General features: G+C 42.7%; 1 protein-coding gene across 2 annotated transcripts in view; it reads left to right on the plus strand.

The window, feature by feature from the left end:
- The window catches only part of ANKRD28 (ankyrin repeat domain 28), a 124947-nt gene that overhangs the window by 13067 nt on the left and 92269 nt on the right, over positions 1 to 19611 (plus strand). For both annotated transcript variants that reach the window (XM_065397814.1, XM_065397815.1), the window contains exon 3: positions 16274 to 16352. In XM_065397814.1, coding sequence (XP_065253886.1) covers positions 16274 to 16352 — 79 coding nt within the window. The remainder of the gene's footprint in view (positions 1 to 16273; positions 16353 to 19611) is intronic.

Below are 19611 nucleotides of genomic sequence, written 5' to 3' on the forward strand. Positions count from 1 at the left end.
TGATCTAAAGCCAAGCTCCCTAGCTCGGCACCAACCATGCCAAAGAACATCTCGGCACCGATCACGGTAATGGCACCACTTGCTGCACGTACGCAGCTCAGCAAGACCTTAGCGTTGACAGTTCTGACCCTCTCCTCTCAGATTGCACTGCCATCGCCAGCACCGAGTTTCCGGTACTGCAACTTTTCACTAAACAGGCAGACCTGGCAGTTTCTTCTATGCCAGGGACCCCCCTATTCGGTACCAACGGTACCCCAGCGAGGCCCGGACCGAGCTTGATCATCAACCCAGGGGCCTCAGCGCCACCTCTCTCCAGTGATGATGATGAGGACAGCGACCCAGAACTGTACACCCCTTGCATCACCAGCCACTGGTAGACACACGAGCTTGGCAGCCCCAGTCCTGGCTGCCACTTCCTATGGCATGGGGGATAGGTGGATAGCATGTGTAAATACTTTTTAAAACAACACAAAATTAGGCTATGAAACTCATTATCTCAAAATATTATTAAGCTTTAGCAGGATTTAAAGAAGAGTTTGAACACTTCACGGGGTTATGAGAACATCCAGAGTTACATTGGTAAGATTAAAATAAAGAGGAAAATATGTTTTTGGAAGATGTCAATTTTCATGCTTCATGAGCTAAGATAACTTCTAACTGAGGGGGGTTAGGAAGAAGCTTTCCATAGAGGCAGGCTATTGTACAATTTCCCATGGCACGGTTTCTTACCGGTTTCTTCTGAAGCATCTGGTATTGGCGTCTACTGGAGGTAGGATACTGGACAATTATGGACTACTAGTTTGATCCAGTAAGAGAGTGAGCAATATGCAACATAGGAACTAGGAGGATTCAGTCCTGTAGGTCTGAAATCTGATTACATGAACTTTGAGGGCTTAGGAGCCCTATTAGTTATTCAAGGGAGAACTAGGCACCCACAACAAGTTTAAACCGCAAAGAATACCTACTGGTTTCTGAAGAAAAAATTGGGTTAATAGTATAGTTATTACAGTAGTCTCCTTTTAATAAAGTTGTGGACTTCCTACTTATTTTCATTGGATAGCTTGGGCTGCTTATTAAAGTGTATCCTCTATAATGAATAATTAGATATCCTATTTCCTTCTTTATGTGATTCTGGAAATAAGTTGTCTTTTTGCCTCACTAAAATTTAGATACGTAGTGTCGGTCTCCAGGCAGAGGAGTTTTTAGGATACTGAAATACAGAACTGTGTAGCCATCTTATTGACTCTCTTAATTCTTTAATTGCAAAAAGGTTATTTGTACTTGCACAAATATGCTGAATAGATTATCTCCAATGTATTAAAGTTAACCGTAAGAGTTTATCAGCTCTATTTTAGGATTTTGTATAGCTCTAATTTATAATAATATCTAAGAGTTGCCAAGGTAAATTACATTGATGACCTAGCAAGGTTCCTAGTGAACTTTATTGTGTCTTCTGTCTTTGCTGATTATAGAAAGCTCTGCTTTAGGTAGTGTTTTTTGTTCCCTCTGAAACTTCTTGATTATAAATTTAGGGTTGACTTCCTTGTGGGATTAAGCAGTAGAAGAAGCTGGGATACAAAGGACAAAATTCCTTTCCATACCTCTCAAATATAATAGCAAGGGAAGTAAAGAATACTCCACAAGCTTTTTTAGTGACATTTTCCTCAAAATTTAACTAGTGTACAGTAAATATCTTCCTCTTTAAGATTTTGTTTAAGATTATGGGACAGACTATGGTTTCTAGACTTCCTCTGCCTTTTGAGATTTGAGTACCACAAAGCAGCCTTATGTTTTACTCAGTTTTGGAAAATGACTCTTTATCCTTATTAAGGCCTGGTCTACACTAGGAACTTCAGTATGGCTACGCCTCTCTGGAGTATGAAAAGTTAACACAGCAATACCAACCTAATCTACGGTGTAGATCAGCACTAAGTCAATGGAAGAATTCTTCCATCAACGTTTTTCGGGGAAGTGGACTACCTATGCTGATGGGAGAAGCCCTTCTGTTGGCATTAGTAGAGTCTACACTGAAGTGCTACAGGAATGTAGCTGCACTGTGTTAAGTATAGACAAGCCCAAAGTAATTCGTACCATTTTAAAAGCTACATCAGACTTGGTGTTCAGTGTTTCCCCTCTTAAAACTTTTCTTTTGGCCAAAGCCCAAACCAGCTGATTAGTTGGGTTCTCTTCTCTCTTCTGCCACCGACTCTTTGTAACTTTGGGTAAGTCACTAAGTTATGTTCCTTTATTTATAAAATGGACACAATATTTCCTCTCAGGAATAACTTTGAGATGCATGAACTCCAGTATCATCTTTCATGTGTGCTGATATCTTCTTGAATTCCTCACACTCCGGTTTTTGGACTGGATCTTGTCATGAGGATGGCCTTGGTAGCACCAATGGGCCTTATGGCTATGATAGAGCTCAGACCTCAGTCTCATACTATTCAGTCTTTGTAGCTTTCAACATTGTTGATCGCAAGTCACTGCTGAATCACTTACATGGCCTAGTGGAATTACAACACTTCTTTCTTTAACAGGGCCCAGAGGCTGGTTACAGGCAACTCCTTCTCTTCCCAATGTATATGTCTGGTGGGGATCTGTCCTGTTCTCAGTATTCATATCAGTAAATTCTGAGAGCCTGCCTGCTGATTCTTTTTTTTGAAGCACCCCCAGGCACTTTGTTGTTGGCACCCCACTGTATCTTTCCTTTACAACAAACTTTATAGAAAATATAAAAAAATTGCAGTGCCTACAGAAGAGAAGTTTCTGGATGAAGAATGCTGAAACAACCGAAGTAATATGGATGTGATATTGATGGGTACTGGCCTTTCCTTCTATGGAAAGCATCTGTCCTCTTATTCCTCCTTCAGCTTACTAGGAAGCTGTCCTTTTTTGACAAGGATATAACCACAGTGATACATATTTTTATCACCTCCAGGCTAGATTACTGTTGTTCACTATGTCTAGGGTTGAAGGTGGAAGCAAAAGCTCCAGCTTCTGCAGAACATGGTGGTCTGCTCCTTACTAGAATGAGCTGTCAAGAACACGTGGCACCGGTTCTATGTGCTCTCCAAAGGCTCCCAATTTCTTTGTGGTACCAAATCCAGGTTTTGGTCATAATCTACAAAACTAACAGTTCTCAGCCTAGCTGTATTATAGACTGCTTCTTCATCCATGACCTGAGCCAGAGGTTTAAGGAGCCATGAAAAAATTGGATTAAAATTTTAATTTTTTAGTAAAAATATTTTTGGAAGATTTGGTACTTGAGCATACTAGTATATTTTTGACAGTTTGGAGAATGTCTGTCAATGTATGAATTCCTTTTTGCTTTATGAATAACATTTATGATTGGAACTTTCAGTGTGGATTGGAACTTGCATTTTGTAGGAGGAGCAGATTGTGTCTGGAAAGCGGGGTATCAGCCATGAATGGTTATATCCTGGTGGGACAGTGGGGTTCCTACTAGCAGAGCTATTGACTTTTAACAACTTTCTGCCCCACAAGTTGAGGGGAGGAGGGAGATTTGGAGCGTGGAACATCCTGAGTGAAACAACAGAGTTGTTGGTTTGCTTTTGTTTAAGTGTCAAACTGCTTTTATAAATGACATTCTTAAGCAAGGGAACCATTCTAACACCAGAAACAGAAGACAAAGCTGGAAGAGATGGGGAGGAGATGCTCTGGTTTACCCCAAAGACACTGTCCAAGGGCTAAGGAGTCGGATGGCCATGGGGTTGGGAGGTGGAAGGTTGTGTTCAAATGTTTTTGTCTAGATCTGTAATGATCCTGTACTATCAGAGTCAGGTGTTCCTTGGCAAAGTTCCTTTGTAAAGTCTTTGTTCCTGAAGAGTTGCCTGTAAACCAGAGTGCCCATTGAATGGGAAATTTTGGAGGACTGTGCATCGGTGACGGGTAATTTGCAAAGTCTTGGCACTGATATTGGGATTTAGGGTGGTTGAATTGCAAAGTCACACATCCCAAGGAAGGGTTTCAGACAGGGAGTTGTACCTAGAGCTTCAGAGCTAGAGATAGTGTCTGGACTCTGCTCAGAACCAGCTGGCTTGGATGCTCATGGGATCCTAAGGGTGGGTCAGATTTAATATAATCTAGCGACCGTCCATTAGGGGGACTTGGCCAGGGCTGTGACAAAGCATGTATCTATTAGACACTATACATGTTTTTTGGAATTTTTGCCCTTTTTTGCCTTTTTTTTAAGGAGCCTTGTCTTCTTTCCCTTCCCCTTCATCCACAAGATAATATCCATTTCCTCCCTAAATTTACCTCTTCAATTTTGTTTGTTTGGATAAAACATTTTACTGAATAAGATATAGTTATCTATGATACTGATCTTTAATTCACTTGTAACTTTATGGGGGGGAGGATTGCTTAGCAGTGCTTTATTTTTATCAACATACTGCGGGTGCCTGATCATAAGTCCCTCCTCCTTTTCACAAGTGTTAGGTAATGACAGATTTCTCCTCTCTTTGGATTCTTCTACCTGCTGTGCCAAAGGAATACTCCAGATAAAAGAATATGCTTTCTGAAGTGTTAGAAGCACTTTTTGGGGAGTTTTAACATTAGCTTGGGTACAGCTTGTTTGCTGGTTTTTTTGCATTGGAGTCATAGAAGTGTCGGACTGGAAGGGACCACAGTAGGTCATCTAGTTCTAATCCAGCCCCCTGCACTGAAGGCAGGACTACGTAATAACTAGACCATTTCTGACAGGTGTTTGTCTAATCTGTTCTTAAAAACCTCCAATGATGGAAATTCCACAACCTTCCTAGGTAATTTATTCTTAACTACCCTGACAGTTAAGAAGTTTTTCCTGATGTCCAACCTAAACCTCCCTTGCTGCAATTTAAGCCCATTACTTCTTGTCCTATCCTCAAAGATTAATGAGAATTTTTTCACCCCCTTCCTTGTAACGAGGTACCTTTTACAGGTACTGAAAACTGTTATCATATCCCTCCTCAGTCTTCTCTTCCCCAGACATTACAAGTTTTTTCAATCTTTCCTCAAAAGTCATGTTTTCTAGAGCTTTAATCATTTTTGTTGCTCTCCTCTGGACTTTTTCCAATGTGTCCACATCTTTCCTGAAATGTGGCGTCCAGAACTGGATGCAATACTCCAGTTGAGGCCTTATTGTAGAGTGGAAGAATTACTTCCCGTGTATTGTTTACAACATTCTCTTGGTAAATCCCAGAATATTTGCTTTTTTAGCAACAGTGTTACACTGTTGACTCATATTTAGCTTGTGATCCAGTATGACCCCCAGATCCCGTTCTGCAATACTCCTTCCCAGGCAATCATTTCCCATTTTGTATTTGTGTAATTGATTGTTCCTTCCAAAGTGAAGTCCTTTGCGTTTGTCCTTATTGAATTTCATCCTGCTTACTTCAGACCATTTTCCAGTTTGAATTGTAATCCTATCCTCCAGAGCACTTGCAACCCCTCCCAATTTAGTATAGTCTGCAAACTTTAAGTGTAAACTCTATGCCATTATTTAAATAATTGATAAAGATGTTGAATAGAACCGCACCCAGGACCGATCCCTGTGGGACCCCACTCTATATGCCCTTCCAGTTTGACTGTGAACCATTGATAACTACTCTGGAATGATTTTCCAACCAGTTATGCATCTATCTTATAGTAGGCTATATTTCCCTAGTTTGTTTATGAGAAGGTAATGTGAAACTATATTAAAAAGCCTTGCTATAATCAAGATATACCACATCTACTGCTTCTCCCTTATCCACAAGGCTTGTTACCCTGTCAAAGAAGCTATTAGGTTGGTTTGACATGATTTGTTCTTGACAAATCTATGTTGATTGTTCTGTAGCACCTTATTATCTTCTAGGTGTTTGCAAATAGATTACTTAATTATTTGCTCCATTATCTTTCCCGGTAAGCTATTGGTCTGTAATTCCCCGGGTTGTCCTTATTCCCCTTTTTAACTATTGGCATTAATTTGCCCTGTTTCAGGCCTCTGGAATCTCTCCGGTCTTCCATGAGTTTTTGAAGTTAAATGCTAATGGCTCAGATATCTCCTCAGTCAGTTCCTTGAGTATTCTAGGATGTATTTAATCAAGCCCTGCTGACTTGAAGACATCTAACTTTTCTAAGTAATATTTAATTTGTTCTTTCCCTATTTTAGCCTCAGATCCTACCCCATTTACACTGGTATTCACTATCTTAGGAATCTGATGGCTACTCACCTTTTTGGTGAAAACTGAAACAAAAAAAGACATTTAGCACTTCTACCCCTTTACACATTTTCTGTTGTTGTCTTGTCCTTGATCTTCCTCTTGCTTCAAATGTATTTGTAGAATGCTTTGTTATCCTTTATATCTCTAGTTTAATCTCATTTTGTGCCGTGAGTTTCAGATCTGAAAGATTGAAGATCTCCTGGTTAAGCCAGGGTGGTATCTTGCCATAGTTCCTATTTTTCCTATGCAGTGGGATAGCCTGATGTTTGAGGGTTTAGCCTTACGTTTGAGGGTTTTTTATTGCTCTCTCATAATGTATGCTCTTATATCAGCCATATAACTTTTCTCATCTGATATTCTCTCACTTTCATTAGCCATACTAGCCAGGATTATATCTTTGTTTTTTGCAGTGTTTAAGGTACATGGAACCAGTGCAAAGGCCTGCTACTGGAATGACCTTGCTCATTCTCAGAAGAATATGAGCTAGGTCTGCTGAACTTACGCAGCTGTAGAACTCATTTTAAATAAGAGAACTGTAATATTTTTGTAGTTTATGCATGGCAAAAAGTGTGTTTCACTTTAGGAAGTTGAAAGATACTTTAACAAAACAAAATCCCTCGTCCTACCCACAGACCATCTTCCTTTAGTGAGATGCCAGTGTCTAATAAAGGGTAGATGTACAATAGTTTCAGCTCTGGCAGTAGTCAGTGCAATTAAAAAAAAAATTAAAAAAAATTGGGCCCTTGACAACAAAAACAGATTTTCTGGACAAAGGTGTCACTGGCCTGAAAATAATTTGGTGGATTTAAACTAGGATGGAGGTCTACATACCTTACCTAGTGTGGTGTGCTCTCTTAATGGAATGGAAACAGTAACTGTATTGTACTGTTTTTCCACTATTCATATTTTCCTTTTATTCATGTCTGCATATATTCCCCATAGATTTCAGAGCAAGACGACATATTTAGGATCCTCTATTCTAGTCTCTGCACAAGTACAGGCAGTTTTATGTAATGGAATGTCTCTGACATCCATGCCTTCATTATGAAAATCCCATGAGTATTATATTCACAAACTATATAACAGAATTTTTTTTTAATCTTGTGTTCTTACTAGAGGCATATTTCATAAATGTATTATTTGCCACCAACTTTTTCTATTAAACCTGATTTTTTTCTGCTATAAGTTGCAGCTAAGCATTTCAAACCATTAATTGTATTATTTAAAAAAGACCAAAGTGAAGTTTGTTTCTAGGTGTTAATATATCTGCTTTCCACATCTGTTTTGAAAATATGAGAGTTCCATTTGGAATGATGTTGAATAAAATATTATTGACAGTTTGGTATTTTGAGATGTAGTCTGGGCCATCAGGATTACTGTATTTAATGCTGTGCAAGGTAACAGTCCTAAAATGCTTGTGGGGGTGAGGGGAGAAATCTTGCTAAGGAATCTTGGACTTATAAGATCAAGATCAAAAGATGTGGAGGGCAATTATCTTTCTCCATTTCATGTAATAACAAAAAACCCTCTAAGATGCCCAAATTCTCATTATGGAATGGTTTCCGTCCTGCAGATTTATAGGCATGTGCTTAACTTTACTCACCTGAGGAGTCCCATTCAATTCAATGGTGCTGTTCATGTGGGCAAAGTTAAACTTGTGCATAAACTGTTTTCAGGATGGCATCTAGGATGGGAATATTCGATGAACTGTACTCGCACTATGTAAAAGCCTGATCAGATAGGACTGCCAAAATGGTAGCAATATTACAGAATGTGCAGGGAGCATAAAGGTGAAAATGCATTGGCAGAAAGTGTTAACATAAGCCATTTTAAGAAAACAATCTGACTTATTTGGAGTTTTGAAAAAATTGAATCAAAGAGAATTCTTTTTGAGGGTTAGTCCTTCCAGAAGTTAACGGGTGCACAGAGCTGTTATCTTTCTGAAGGATGGGTTCCAAAATACTGAGAGAGAAATGTGAAAACCCTGCTTGCTGTGCAGACCTGTAAGAATGAGTAAATAAGGAACCAATGCAGAAGCTATGCCAAGAAACGGTGCGGAGTCTATTTATAGCTCTTGGCCTTTAGGAGTTATATAAGCTCTATAGCAAAGTGTAAAATTAAAGTCTTTTTCCTTGTAAAGAAAGTTATACTTTCTGGAATTGGGTGATTTGTATCCTGGGCAAACAGGACTAATATCTTTTCTATAACCTGAGTGAGGGGTGGAAATTCTGCCCAGAACAGGATAGAACAGGTCATACGGGGGGGGGGGGGGGGGGGGGGGGGAGGGGCACAGTATGTGAAAGAAAATGTAGAATCAAATGAAGTACCGGTCTCAGTCCAGGTGGATTGCCCTCGACGCTGACCAGACTGGCTGGCTGGGTTCCGTCCGTTCGGGACTCGTGGCACCGCTCGTCCTCAAGGAGCGAATATCGATTGGACCGTGGCAGGCGTCGCCATCGGTCCTCGTCTCGGAGAGGGTACCGCAGTCGGTCATGGCATGGTTGTCGACGCCGTTCCCGCTTGGACTCCCGCCCCAAGTCTCCGCCAAGACACCGCAGCCCCGGGCGTTGATCGCCGGTGTCTCGCTGTCGCGGGTCCGCCCATCGAGCCCGTTCGCGGAGCAGCTATTTCCATCGGTACCGGTCCTCCACGTAGAGATGGCAGTCCCGTGGCCATCGTAGATCCTGGCACCTCTGCTCCTCCCGGTCCAGAGACAGCAGCGAATCTTACGCCAGCCTGGTCTCCCTTCGCAGCCGTCCTTTGATGGGACGGGCTGGACAGCCGGCCCCGCCGCTGGTGCCACAGCAGGTGCAGTGGCACCGAGCATCGTGGCCGGCCGAATGGTACCAGTGGGCACTGTGGCCTCCAGCGCAGCACCCGGTGGGAGCTCGCTCAATGGCCGGAGCTTCGGAAGCACCGTCTGCCTTCCTCTCCAGACCCCCCGAGAAAGGAGTCGGTGGGACGTATGTCCTCTGCACCGTGCCCGGAGTCCGACCAGGTGGTGGACCCTCCAGTGCCGGCCGACACCCAGAGAACCGCACCGGCCTCTTCGCCCCGCCCGGAGGAGGTGATTGCGGCCCCGCCCCCATCCGTCCTGCAGGAGGACTTTAGGGCCCACCAAGAACTCTTAAAGAAGGTGGCAGCAAGCCTACACCTCCAGGCAGAGGAGATGGAGGAGCCCTCGGACTCCCTGTTTAACGTGTTGTCCCTATCGGCACCGGGTAGGGTGTCTTTGCTCTTCCATGAAGGGGTGGCTAAGATTTCAAATGCCCTGTGGCAAACACCGGCCTCGTTGGCCCCATCTCTAAAAAGACAGAACGCAAGTAGTTTGTACCCACTAAGGGGTATGAGTGCTTGTATACCCACCCGGCGCCCAACTCTTTGGTGGTCGAGTCGGTCAACCGTAGGGAACGGCAGGGTCAGCCAGCCCCGACCCCAAAGAACAAAGACTCTCGGAGACTGGACTCTTTCGGAAGCAACATTTATTCATCTTTGAGCTTCCAGTTACGAATGGCGAACCATCAGGCTCTCCTGGGCCGGTACAAATTCAGTCTGTGGGGCTCCCTGCTTAAGTTTGAGGACTCCCTCCGGCAGCACAATAGGAAGGAGTTTAAGGCACTAGTGGAGGAAGGGGCAGTGGCCGCTAAGGCATCCCTGCAGGCAGCCTCAGATGCTGCGGACACAGCCACACGATCAATGGCCTCCGTGGTGTCCATGAGACAGGTGTCATGGCTCCTGCTCTCAGGGCTGTCCAGCGAGGCGCAGTCTTCCATGCAGGATCTCCCGTTTGATGGGAAAGCTCTGTTTGCGGAGGAAACAGATACAAGGCTGCATGGAATGAAAGACTCCCGCACGACCCTCCAGACTCTGGTCCTCTATGTCCCAGCTCCGGCAAAACCTAAATTAAAGCCGCAGCACACTCCCACCCAGGCCGCCCTCCTGAAGTACGAGGCCGCCCATAAGAAGCAGCGGGCCTATAAGAGATGCCCTCAGAGGCAGTCTTGGCCTGCCCCCAGCCTGGGTCCTCTAAGGGCAAGCAGGCGGGGAAAAGGCGTTTTTGGCGGGACGCTTGGGGGCACCCCGGCAGTTCTCATCAGGGATCCGCCCCCAATGAAGCTTCCCGTCTCCAACCAGTTGTGTGCTTTCCTCCCGGAATGGTAGTGGCTGAACTCGGACCGATGGGTCCTCAACACATTTCCCGGGGTTACACCCTCCAGTTTTTTTCCTCCCCGCCCAACCACCCCCATCCCTCCTGGGGGGATTCCTTGCACGATGCTCTGCTCGAGCAGGAGGTGGGGCAGCTCCTAGGACTAGGAGCAATAGAGGCGGTGCCCAAGGAGTTCATGGGCAAGGGGTATTACTCCCGTTATTTCCTCATCCCGAAGGCCAAAGGGATGCTCAGGCCCATCCTCCGATGTCCACCATGGTCCTCTGAACCAGTACATGGTGAAGCTGAAGTTCCGCATGGTCTCCCTGGCCGCCTTCATCCCCTCCCTGGATTCCAGGAACTGGTACTCTGCCCTCGATCTACAGGACGTGTACTTCCACATCCACATATTCGAAGGGCACAGACCCTTCCTCCGTTTCGTGGTGGGACAGAATCGTTACCAATTCACGGTCCTCCCATTTGGTCTGTCCACTGCCCCCAGGGTGTTTACAAAATGCATGTCCGTGGTAGCGGCCTACCTCCGACGTTGGGGGGTCCAGATATTACCCTAACTGGATGATTGGCTTGTCAAGGGCACCTCCTGTTCGCAGGTGAGGGATCACGTGGTGCTCCTCCTGTCCATGTGCACTGCCTTGGGTCTGTTGGTAAACAACACCAAGACCACATTAGTCCCGGTCCAATGCATAGAGTTTATCGGGGTGCTCCTGGACTCAGAGTCGGCCAGGGCGTCTCTCCTGCCAGACAGATTCGAGACCCTGAAAGAGCTCATTGAGTCAGTCGCAAGGTTCCCGGTGACAATAGCCAGGGTTTGCCTGCAACTGTTGGGTCACATGTCGGCGTGCACGTATGTGGTCCGTCATGCCAGACTCAGGATGAGGCCCCTCCAGCTCTGGTTGGCCTCGAAGTTCTCCCAGACCACAGACAGGATGGATAAGGTCCTCACTGTGCCGGACTCTGTGATCGCCTTACTACGGTGGCGGTCCGCCTGAAACAACATGCTCGTTCAGGGACAGGGCCCCATCGTTGGAGTTGGTGTCCGATGCGTCGGACCTGGGTTGGGGGACCCATGTGGGGAACTTTCAGACCCAGGGTCTGTGGTCGGCTCAAGACCTGACCCTACATATAAATGTCAAGGAACTCAAGGCGGTGTGGCTGGCGTGTATTGCCTTCTGCTCGCACCTGGAGGGCAAGATAGTCAGGGTCCTCACAGACAACACGGCCTTGATGTTCTATATCAACAGGCAAGGTGGGGCCCGATCCTCTGCCCTCTGCCGCGAAGCCCTCAGGCTATGGGACTTCTGCATAGCCCACGACCTCCACCTGAAGGCCTTCCACCTACTGGGTGCCTGGAACGAGAGGGCGGATTGCTTGAGCAGGGACTTTTCTTCGCAACACGAGTGGTCCCTCCACCCAGAAGTGGCCTACCGGCTCTTCTGAAGGTGGGGAACTCCCCAGGTGGACCTATTCGCGGCTCGGCAGAACCGACGATGCCCCTGGTTCTGCTTCTGGGGGGGCCTGGGGAGGGGCGCTAGCTCTGATGCCTTTCTCCTGTCCTGGTCAGGCCAGCTTCTCTATGTCTTTCCCCCGTTCCTTCTGAAGTTTGGGATACTATATGTTAGCTGAAAAGGATATAGTAAAAGTTCTCTGCCCCTTTTCTGCATGAAACTGTTTTATTTATACAGATGCTAATGACGAGGAGTCTGTTAGATAGAAAGGCATTGGGAAATATCTGATGCTTGGCCTACTTCACATAAAGAAGAAAAATTTCTAAAATTTGAACAGTTCATTTACTCACAAATGTTCTTTGCGCAAACGTTTTCCACTTAAGGTTCAATTTCTACCTTTTAAAAAATTGTATAAAGATAGTTACCATATACATTAAAATAAAATGTTTACCAGCTGACTGAATACTTGTAACAGATACTCCACTCCTCCAAATAAAGTTTTATTTTGGGTATGAAACGATATAACTTTAATTACATTGATGTGACTGGCATATGTTTAGTTTGAGCCTCTGTTATGGTGTTTTTAAATAGCTTCCACGCAGCTTGCAGGCATTTCACTCACATTTAACTAGCTTCCCCATTTTTTTGTAATTCCTCTTTTTGGAGTTAAAATAGGATAAAGAGGAATTTATGAACAAAGGCTTAGTGGGAAGAAGGTTGGATTCATACTTTAACAAATGTTGCAGTTCAAAATGTTCAGATTTAGTAGATGCTTGATTATTTGGAGGGTGAATGGAAGGTGATTGTTATATTTCAGTAACGTTCAGAAGCTGCAATCAGAATTGGGGGATTGTGCTAAGGCACTGTATTAACATGTTGGAAGACAGGGTCCCTTCTCTAAGGAGCTGTCAACTTTGACGTCATAAAAATGGCTGCTATTGTTGCATGTTACTTCTCAGAAAATGCATTGGCACAAATAGGTAAAACTCATAGGGCACTTTATACTTTAAAATACATATAACTCTTAAGCCACTATGTGTAATTAGTTTTTGGAGTTGTCCAGCGTCAAGATGGTGATCCTATCCAAGTCAGCAAAATGGTTAAAACCCCCTACTTAAGGTAGATTGAAACAGAAGGGGGAGCTCCCACTGCACCAGCCAATGATGAAGGGGAGCTGTGGAAGAGCTCTCCTTAAGGTTCTGCAGAAGAGAAGGGAGGGCATGGAGCTTGAAGACTTGAAGATTTATTCCTTGGCTTAGTGCCCCACACCCTTTCATCAGTCCTAGCTCATGCAGGAAACATTGGTAATATACACAAATAGGTTTTTGAGCATCATACTCAATATAGACTTCTGCACACCATATTTGAATAGAAGAATGGGATGAGCATTATAAATCCAGTCTACCACAATAATTTATTTAAGGGACAGGCCAACTAAACATCATAGGATATTTTGAGGATTTTTAGAAACCTGTTTTCCTTAATTTATATTACTAACAATACTTTAGATCGGGGTGGGCAAACTACAGCCCACGGGCCACATCCGGCCTGTCAGACCATTTAATCCAGCCCTCAGCTCCCGCCGGAGAGCGGGGTCGGGGGCTTCCCCTGCTCCACACAACTCTCAGGAAGCAGCCGGCATGACTCCCCTCCGCCTCCTACATAGTACACGGAGGCGTGGCCAGGCAGCTCGGAGCACTGCCCCATCCACAGGCACCACCCCTGCAATTCCCATTGGCCGTGGTTCCTGTAATCTTCTATGCACAGTTCTAATTGTGCATTAGTGAACAACAGTTAATCTTTCTGTTTTTCATCTAAGCTCATGTTTGAAATGAATTTTTACGGTATTGCTTAATCCCATTAAAACGCAAAAACATATAAATGTTTGGATGGATTTAATAATTATTGATAAGATTCAAAATCATGAGTTAGGATTAAAAATGTGAATTTGCCCTAAAAATCACATTTAAACCCACAATTTGGGTTCTTTTTATTTAGAGTTCATGTTTTCAACCTTTTCTCCACAACTCTGAAGACTAGAAACTTTTCTTAATGGAACCTAAGATTCTTACTTAGTAACATGACTCCAAGAGCTGGGTCTTTAAGAAAACACAAGTCTTGTTGTATTTGGTGTTTGTTTGTGTAGATAATCAAGAGCCAGTTTCCTAGTGGCCCATCTTTGTCCTGTTTGGTCCTGAATTAAAGTGGGTAGAATTTGACATTAGTTACTTTTTGATAGGATTAGGTGATCATTCAACTCAATGCTTTTTGAATTTCAAGCATATCATACTCCCTAATAGCATGTGTTTAAAATAGTTTAATCCACTCATTTAAGTTAAAATTCTTTCTTTGTAGATTTATAAACCTGATGTATAATGAATGTTGTTCTCCATTTTTCTGTTTCACCTCTCTAACAATAAGCCAAATTATGACAACTCTGTCACATTACTTGTGTGTTCCTATTTTGAAATGTTGTTACCTTTTATTTCAGAATAAATATTTAAACAAGGCAAATCATAGATTCCTCATTCAAGGTTATGTCAATGCTAGGTTTGAAATTCAGTAGCAGTCAGTTTTCAATTATCCAAGAGGAGAAAAAAAACAAGAGTAGAAACCTTTATTTTTCTATTGCTATAATTGCTGGATAAATTCTGGAACTTTCTAAATTCATTTTCTCTTTTGGGTGGAGATCAAGCATGAGAGAGTAGTTTGTTACTTTTAATTTTCCTTAAAAAAAAGAAAAAAAAAAGAAGAAAAATATAAGGCACTTTTAGAATAGGTGTCTTCTCAGCCATGTAACTATATCATTGCTACTGAACTGCCATAATCCCACATTTGAGTGCATTTGAAGCTAACTGCCAAGTAACTTCAACTACTTTAGGGAATTTTGAGATGCTGACTTTTATCTTTGAGTAATAAACACTAAAATGTGCCGCCCCCCTCCATGCACTGCAGCTCTGAAAGTACCTTGGGGGTTGGAGAACGAGATGAGAAATTGCTTTGGGGATTTACTTAAATCTGAAAACAGAATGTATTTGAAAACAAGCAAAAAAAAAAAATGTTGGTGGTTTAAAAAAAAAAAAAAATTGAAAATGCAGGTCTGTATGCCAGTGTTCATTAACCTGAAATCCATGAGTAAAGCTACCTTTTGTTGCGTGAGTGAAAAAAGTGTGTGTTTGTTTTTTTTAAATGGTAAAGTGATAGATAGTATGGCAACATTAAATTTAATAAACACATTTTAGTGGCCACTATAAGCAAACAATGTTCTTTCTGCAATCTGCTAGAAATGTTTTGGTACATTCCCCTAGAGGGAAAAACAAAGAATTTCCACTTGCTTTTAAAGCATGTTTAGGGCTTCACTGAAAAATTCCAAGAATCCAAACGTAGTTTGTGTGTAACTTGTTCCAAAGCTCAACACATTTCAAGAAGATGAACCTAAATGCTGTTCTGAAAGCGTGGGTTTTTTTTGTTTTTTTTAAAGCTAATTCTGCTACAGCATGCTGTACAGAAGCAATTTGTTAGGTTTTAATTTCCTGCGGTTAGCCTTTAACAGTCAACATAATGAGAAAATGATCTTTCACCATTTTCACTGTGAACTCGTACGCATAAACTAATTCCAGTATTTGCCAGATTTGGGAAATATTCTGTGCTAGCCTTCTGAAAGTCAGTGTTATCTTCTTCTGTTCAGTCCAACTCAGCTGTCCTCTTTAATTTCTCACATGTGGATTCTAAACACTGTCTTCAAAAGGATATTAGCCTGAGACCACCCAGAAATACCTAACTCCCACTTGTCTCCTGCACTTTTCATCTTTTCTATATCTGTGAGATCAATTTGTCAATTACATCCACATCTCGGGCTTTTCTGTGCATATATGCAGTAAGCAAAAAGCTGGTGAAAATTTGAATTTCATGTTTTCTGCTGATCTTATTTTTTCATGTCCAACATCCAAGTTTTGCATTTTCCATTAAATTTGTGACCGTAATGAAAATATTACAGCCTGGTTTCATGAGTTACCCTTTAACTTGTCACATAAAACATAGATCACACCTGTTGATACTCATGGTATTAACATTCTCTGAGCTGCTTAGGAAATCCTCTCTTTTACATTCCTCCAAACTTTTCCCCCTCCCAAAGAAACAAATGGATTTTGCTTTAATTTATGGCCTGATCCTGAGGTGTGCCAAGTACCTGGGAATTGGCATCTTTCAGGATCATGCCCTGAATGACTGTACAGAGCTATCATAATTGCTTAGTGAGAGCATGTTTGTTACAGACTACATAAGTGTAATAACTCAGTGATTCTTTGGTTTAATATCTCTGCTTCCTAAAATATAAAATGTACAGTATTTGGGAGATGGAATTTTATTCTTTAACTTTTTCATGAATCATACAGAATGCTAAAACAGATGTCTTTATTTAAAAAAACACCCTTTTTTCCCCCCTCTTACCACAGGATAATGAAAAGAGGACCCCTTTACATGCTGCTGCCTATCTGGGAGATGCAGAAATTATTGAACTACTTATTTTATCTGGTATGTTCTGTTCATGTTAATGAAAAAAATTCTGTGCACAAATATGTTAAATGTACTTTTAGTTTGCATAATGTTATCAGGCTGTTTAATGTGCTAAGAATTCAGTTGAAATTTGGGGATTTTTGTACTTAAACTTTATTTTAGACTCCTTAATTCAAACCACTGTTTTAATAATTTTCAGTTATTATAAAAAGTACCTTCTAGTGGTAAACTTTCTCAGTGATGTCTGCTATTTATTAGTAGTTTATGACCAAATTCAGTTAGTTTAAAAGTCTGGACTGAGCTGTATTTAAAGGAGTATACTTAATATCTAAATGTTGGCATACATTTTTTACTATAGTGAATTTAGAAAAATGACTAGATGTTAACATTGAAAATGGCATTCAAAAGTGCTGATATTTCTACAGATTAAGAAGAACATTATTTTTCTAGTTATCTTTTGCTAACTCATATACACACAAGATTTTTAGGACCTGATAAGAATGAAATAGGAATGTAAAAATCATTTTTCATGTTTACTACTTCACTTGCAATACAGAATGCAAGTAGTGAGGCAGTATGTTCTAGTGGTTAAACCAGGAGATCAGAGTTATTATTCCAGCTCTGCAATTGATTCGCTGTGACCTTGAACAAGTCCTTAATAATCTGTGTTACCTCACCATGGTGGTTTATTCATGATTATAAAGTGCTTTGAGATCCTGCAGTAGAAGAAATTACAGAATTATAAAGTACAGTAGAATCTCTTTAATCTGCACTTCACTAAACAATATACCTTATCTGCTCAAAAACTTCAGATCTTTTCCCACATCTCAGCTTTAAAAGTAATAGAATTTACTTTAGTGAGGTGTGTTATAGGAGAGCTGGTAGCACTTCCCATTTTAAGATCCTATTTTCTGTTGCTTATAACTTTGCAGAACTTCAGTCATTTTGATTGAAAACTTCCATGCTAAATGTCTGCCTGAGGCTGATTTTTTTGGGGAACATAGAGGTTTAGCCATTTGAGACCAAGATTAGAGAAAAGTATGTTATTTTGCCCATGTTAAAAATTGATGACTTTTTCTTTGAGAGGCTTGAAATGCACCCCAAGCTTTGCACTAGGGACTTGAAATTTGAAAGGGGGGGTGGCCTTTGTTACTGTCAGGGATGTGCCTTTTGCCATACATGTGAAAAATTTGGCCAATAAGCCTTTCAGAAACCAGAGTTCACACATACTCAGCAGAGACTTGGTAGAGCTTCACAGTTTTCTGAAGATTCCATCCATAATGGGCATGTTCCAGCCCAGGGCTGCCAGGCTAAGAGGACTTTCTTTGCAATTTCAGTTTCCAGCTGCTTGGGGCTGTGCCAGGTCCAGGCACCAGAACTGAGAGCAGCCAGCCTATTTCTCAGCTATCTGTGCCCTCCCGCTCAGTGCAAGTAGCATGAAGGAGGAAGCTGCATTATTTGAATGCAAAAGGAAAAAGAACCTGACCTGGAGGGCTGGATGCGGGGAGTAGACTGGGACAGGGAGCCTGGTGGCAGGGTCCATCTCAGGCTGGCTTGATAAGGAGACTTGTACTGAGAGATGGTGGGAAACAGGGAGGTGGGTGGGTGGGGAGCAGACTGAGAGCCAGTTGATGGAGGGGAGACTGAGACTGGATGAGGAACGGAAAGGGAAAACTGGGACTGGCTGGGCAAAGAGCTGGGGGTGACATGGGACACCAAGATTAGATGGGGAGCTCTGAGAAGATGGAAACTGGGGGCCAGTGGGGATGGGGCTACAATTGGAGGCCAGAGGGAAGACCGATCAGACAAGGAGGTGAGGGGAAACTGGGAATGGCTAGGTAAGGAAATGGGGAGTAGGATGAAATGCCTGAGTGGAGACTAGGACTAGCTAGGTGAGGAGAATAGGACTTGGATGAGGAGACAGTTGAGAGAGAGAGAGAGAGAGACAGACAGACAGAACTGAGGCAGGGACAAGTTGGAGGGAATGGAGCAGAAGGGGTCAATCTTGTGGGAATGGGCAGAAGAGTCTGGGTCCTCTAGTGCCCACTGCCCTCCAGAGCCTGGCATGGAGCCCATGGTTCCTGAGTCTCGCCATTCCTCTACCAAGTGTTTCACAGATATTTGCTGACAGTAAAGTATCTCATCTGCCTCTAATGTTGGTCCATGTAGAGGATGACAATCTACTATTGTTACCAGTTATTCTGCTAAAGCAGCAGAGGTCTGTGTAGATCTAAACCTTCCAACCTTGCTAATGACCCATGTGGATGTCAATATGACAACACATAATGGACTTCCTATTTTTTTTCAGTTTGCTTTTTTTAAAACCCAGGAAATTACGTGCACAAACTATGGTAAGAGAACATTATTAGGCTTGCAAAGTCAAGCACTTGAAAGATAGGAAATGCATAGGCAACCTTAATTCTGGCATCTGTAATTTGGCCCCATTGTGCATCTGCATTATGATAGTCTTTAATTACATGTCACATACTGTTCTTTCCCACAGGACTTGTACTTCCTTCAGTGCCCAGGCTGGACCTGCTCTGAGGATTGACCAGGGTTGTGTAGTGAAGGAGACTGTAGTCTATAGGACCCCGCCACATTTTTTGCAGAAGTTGGAAGGTTGAATAGTGAATGAGGCAGGGGATTGCAGGAAGAGATAGGAGAGTCTGGTTAAGGCAGTTGAATACTGTCCTGGGGAAATGGAGCCTATCTCTGTGCCTGTGTGAAGATAGGGAAGTTGCTTAAAAATCTAACTTTTGGACAAGTGGTCAGTAATTCCTCATTTCATGGGTGTCTGTCTTAAGAACCTGCAGTTTGACTTGCAGCAATGCTGAGGACTCTCAGCTGCAACTGAAATCAATGGGTACTATATAGTATAATGTTAAGTACTCTGAAAAACCATGTCGTAGGTGTCTCAAATTGGGCACCCAAAATCAGTGGATACTTTTGACCTTAATGTCTCTGTGCCTCAGTTCTCTGTCCCTAAAATAGGGATTCTTAACCTCCACTGTATGGGGGGGGGGGGGGGGGAGATAGCTCAGTGGTTTGAGTATTGGCCTGCTAAACCCAGGGTTGTGAGTTCAATCCTTGAGGGGGCCACTTAGGGATCTGGGGCAAAATCAGTACTTGGTCCTGCTAGTGAAGGCAGGGGGCTGGACTCGATGACCTTTCAAGGTCCCTTCCAGTTCTAGGAGATAGGATATCTCCATTAATTAAAATTAAAAAAAAAAATTTATTAATGTTTGTGAAACACTCACATAAATTAATGATGAGCACC

The sequence above is a fragment of the Emys orbicularis genome, chromosome 2, assembly GCF_028017835.1.
Source record: "Emys orbicularis isolate rEmyOrb1 chromosome 2, rEmyOrb1.hap1, whole genome shotgun sequence".
In the NCBI taxonomy this organism is placed as follows: Eukaryota; Metazoa; Chordata; order Testudines; family Emydidae; genus Emys; species Emys orbicularis.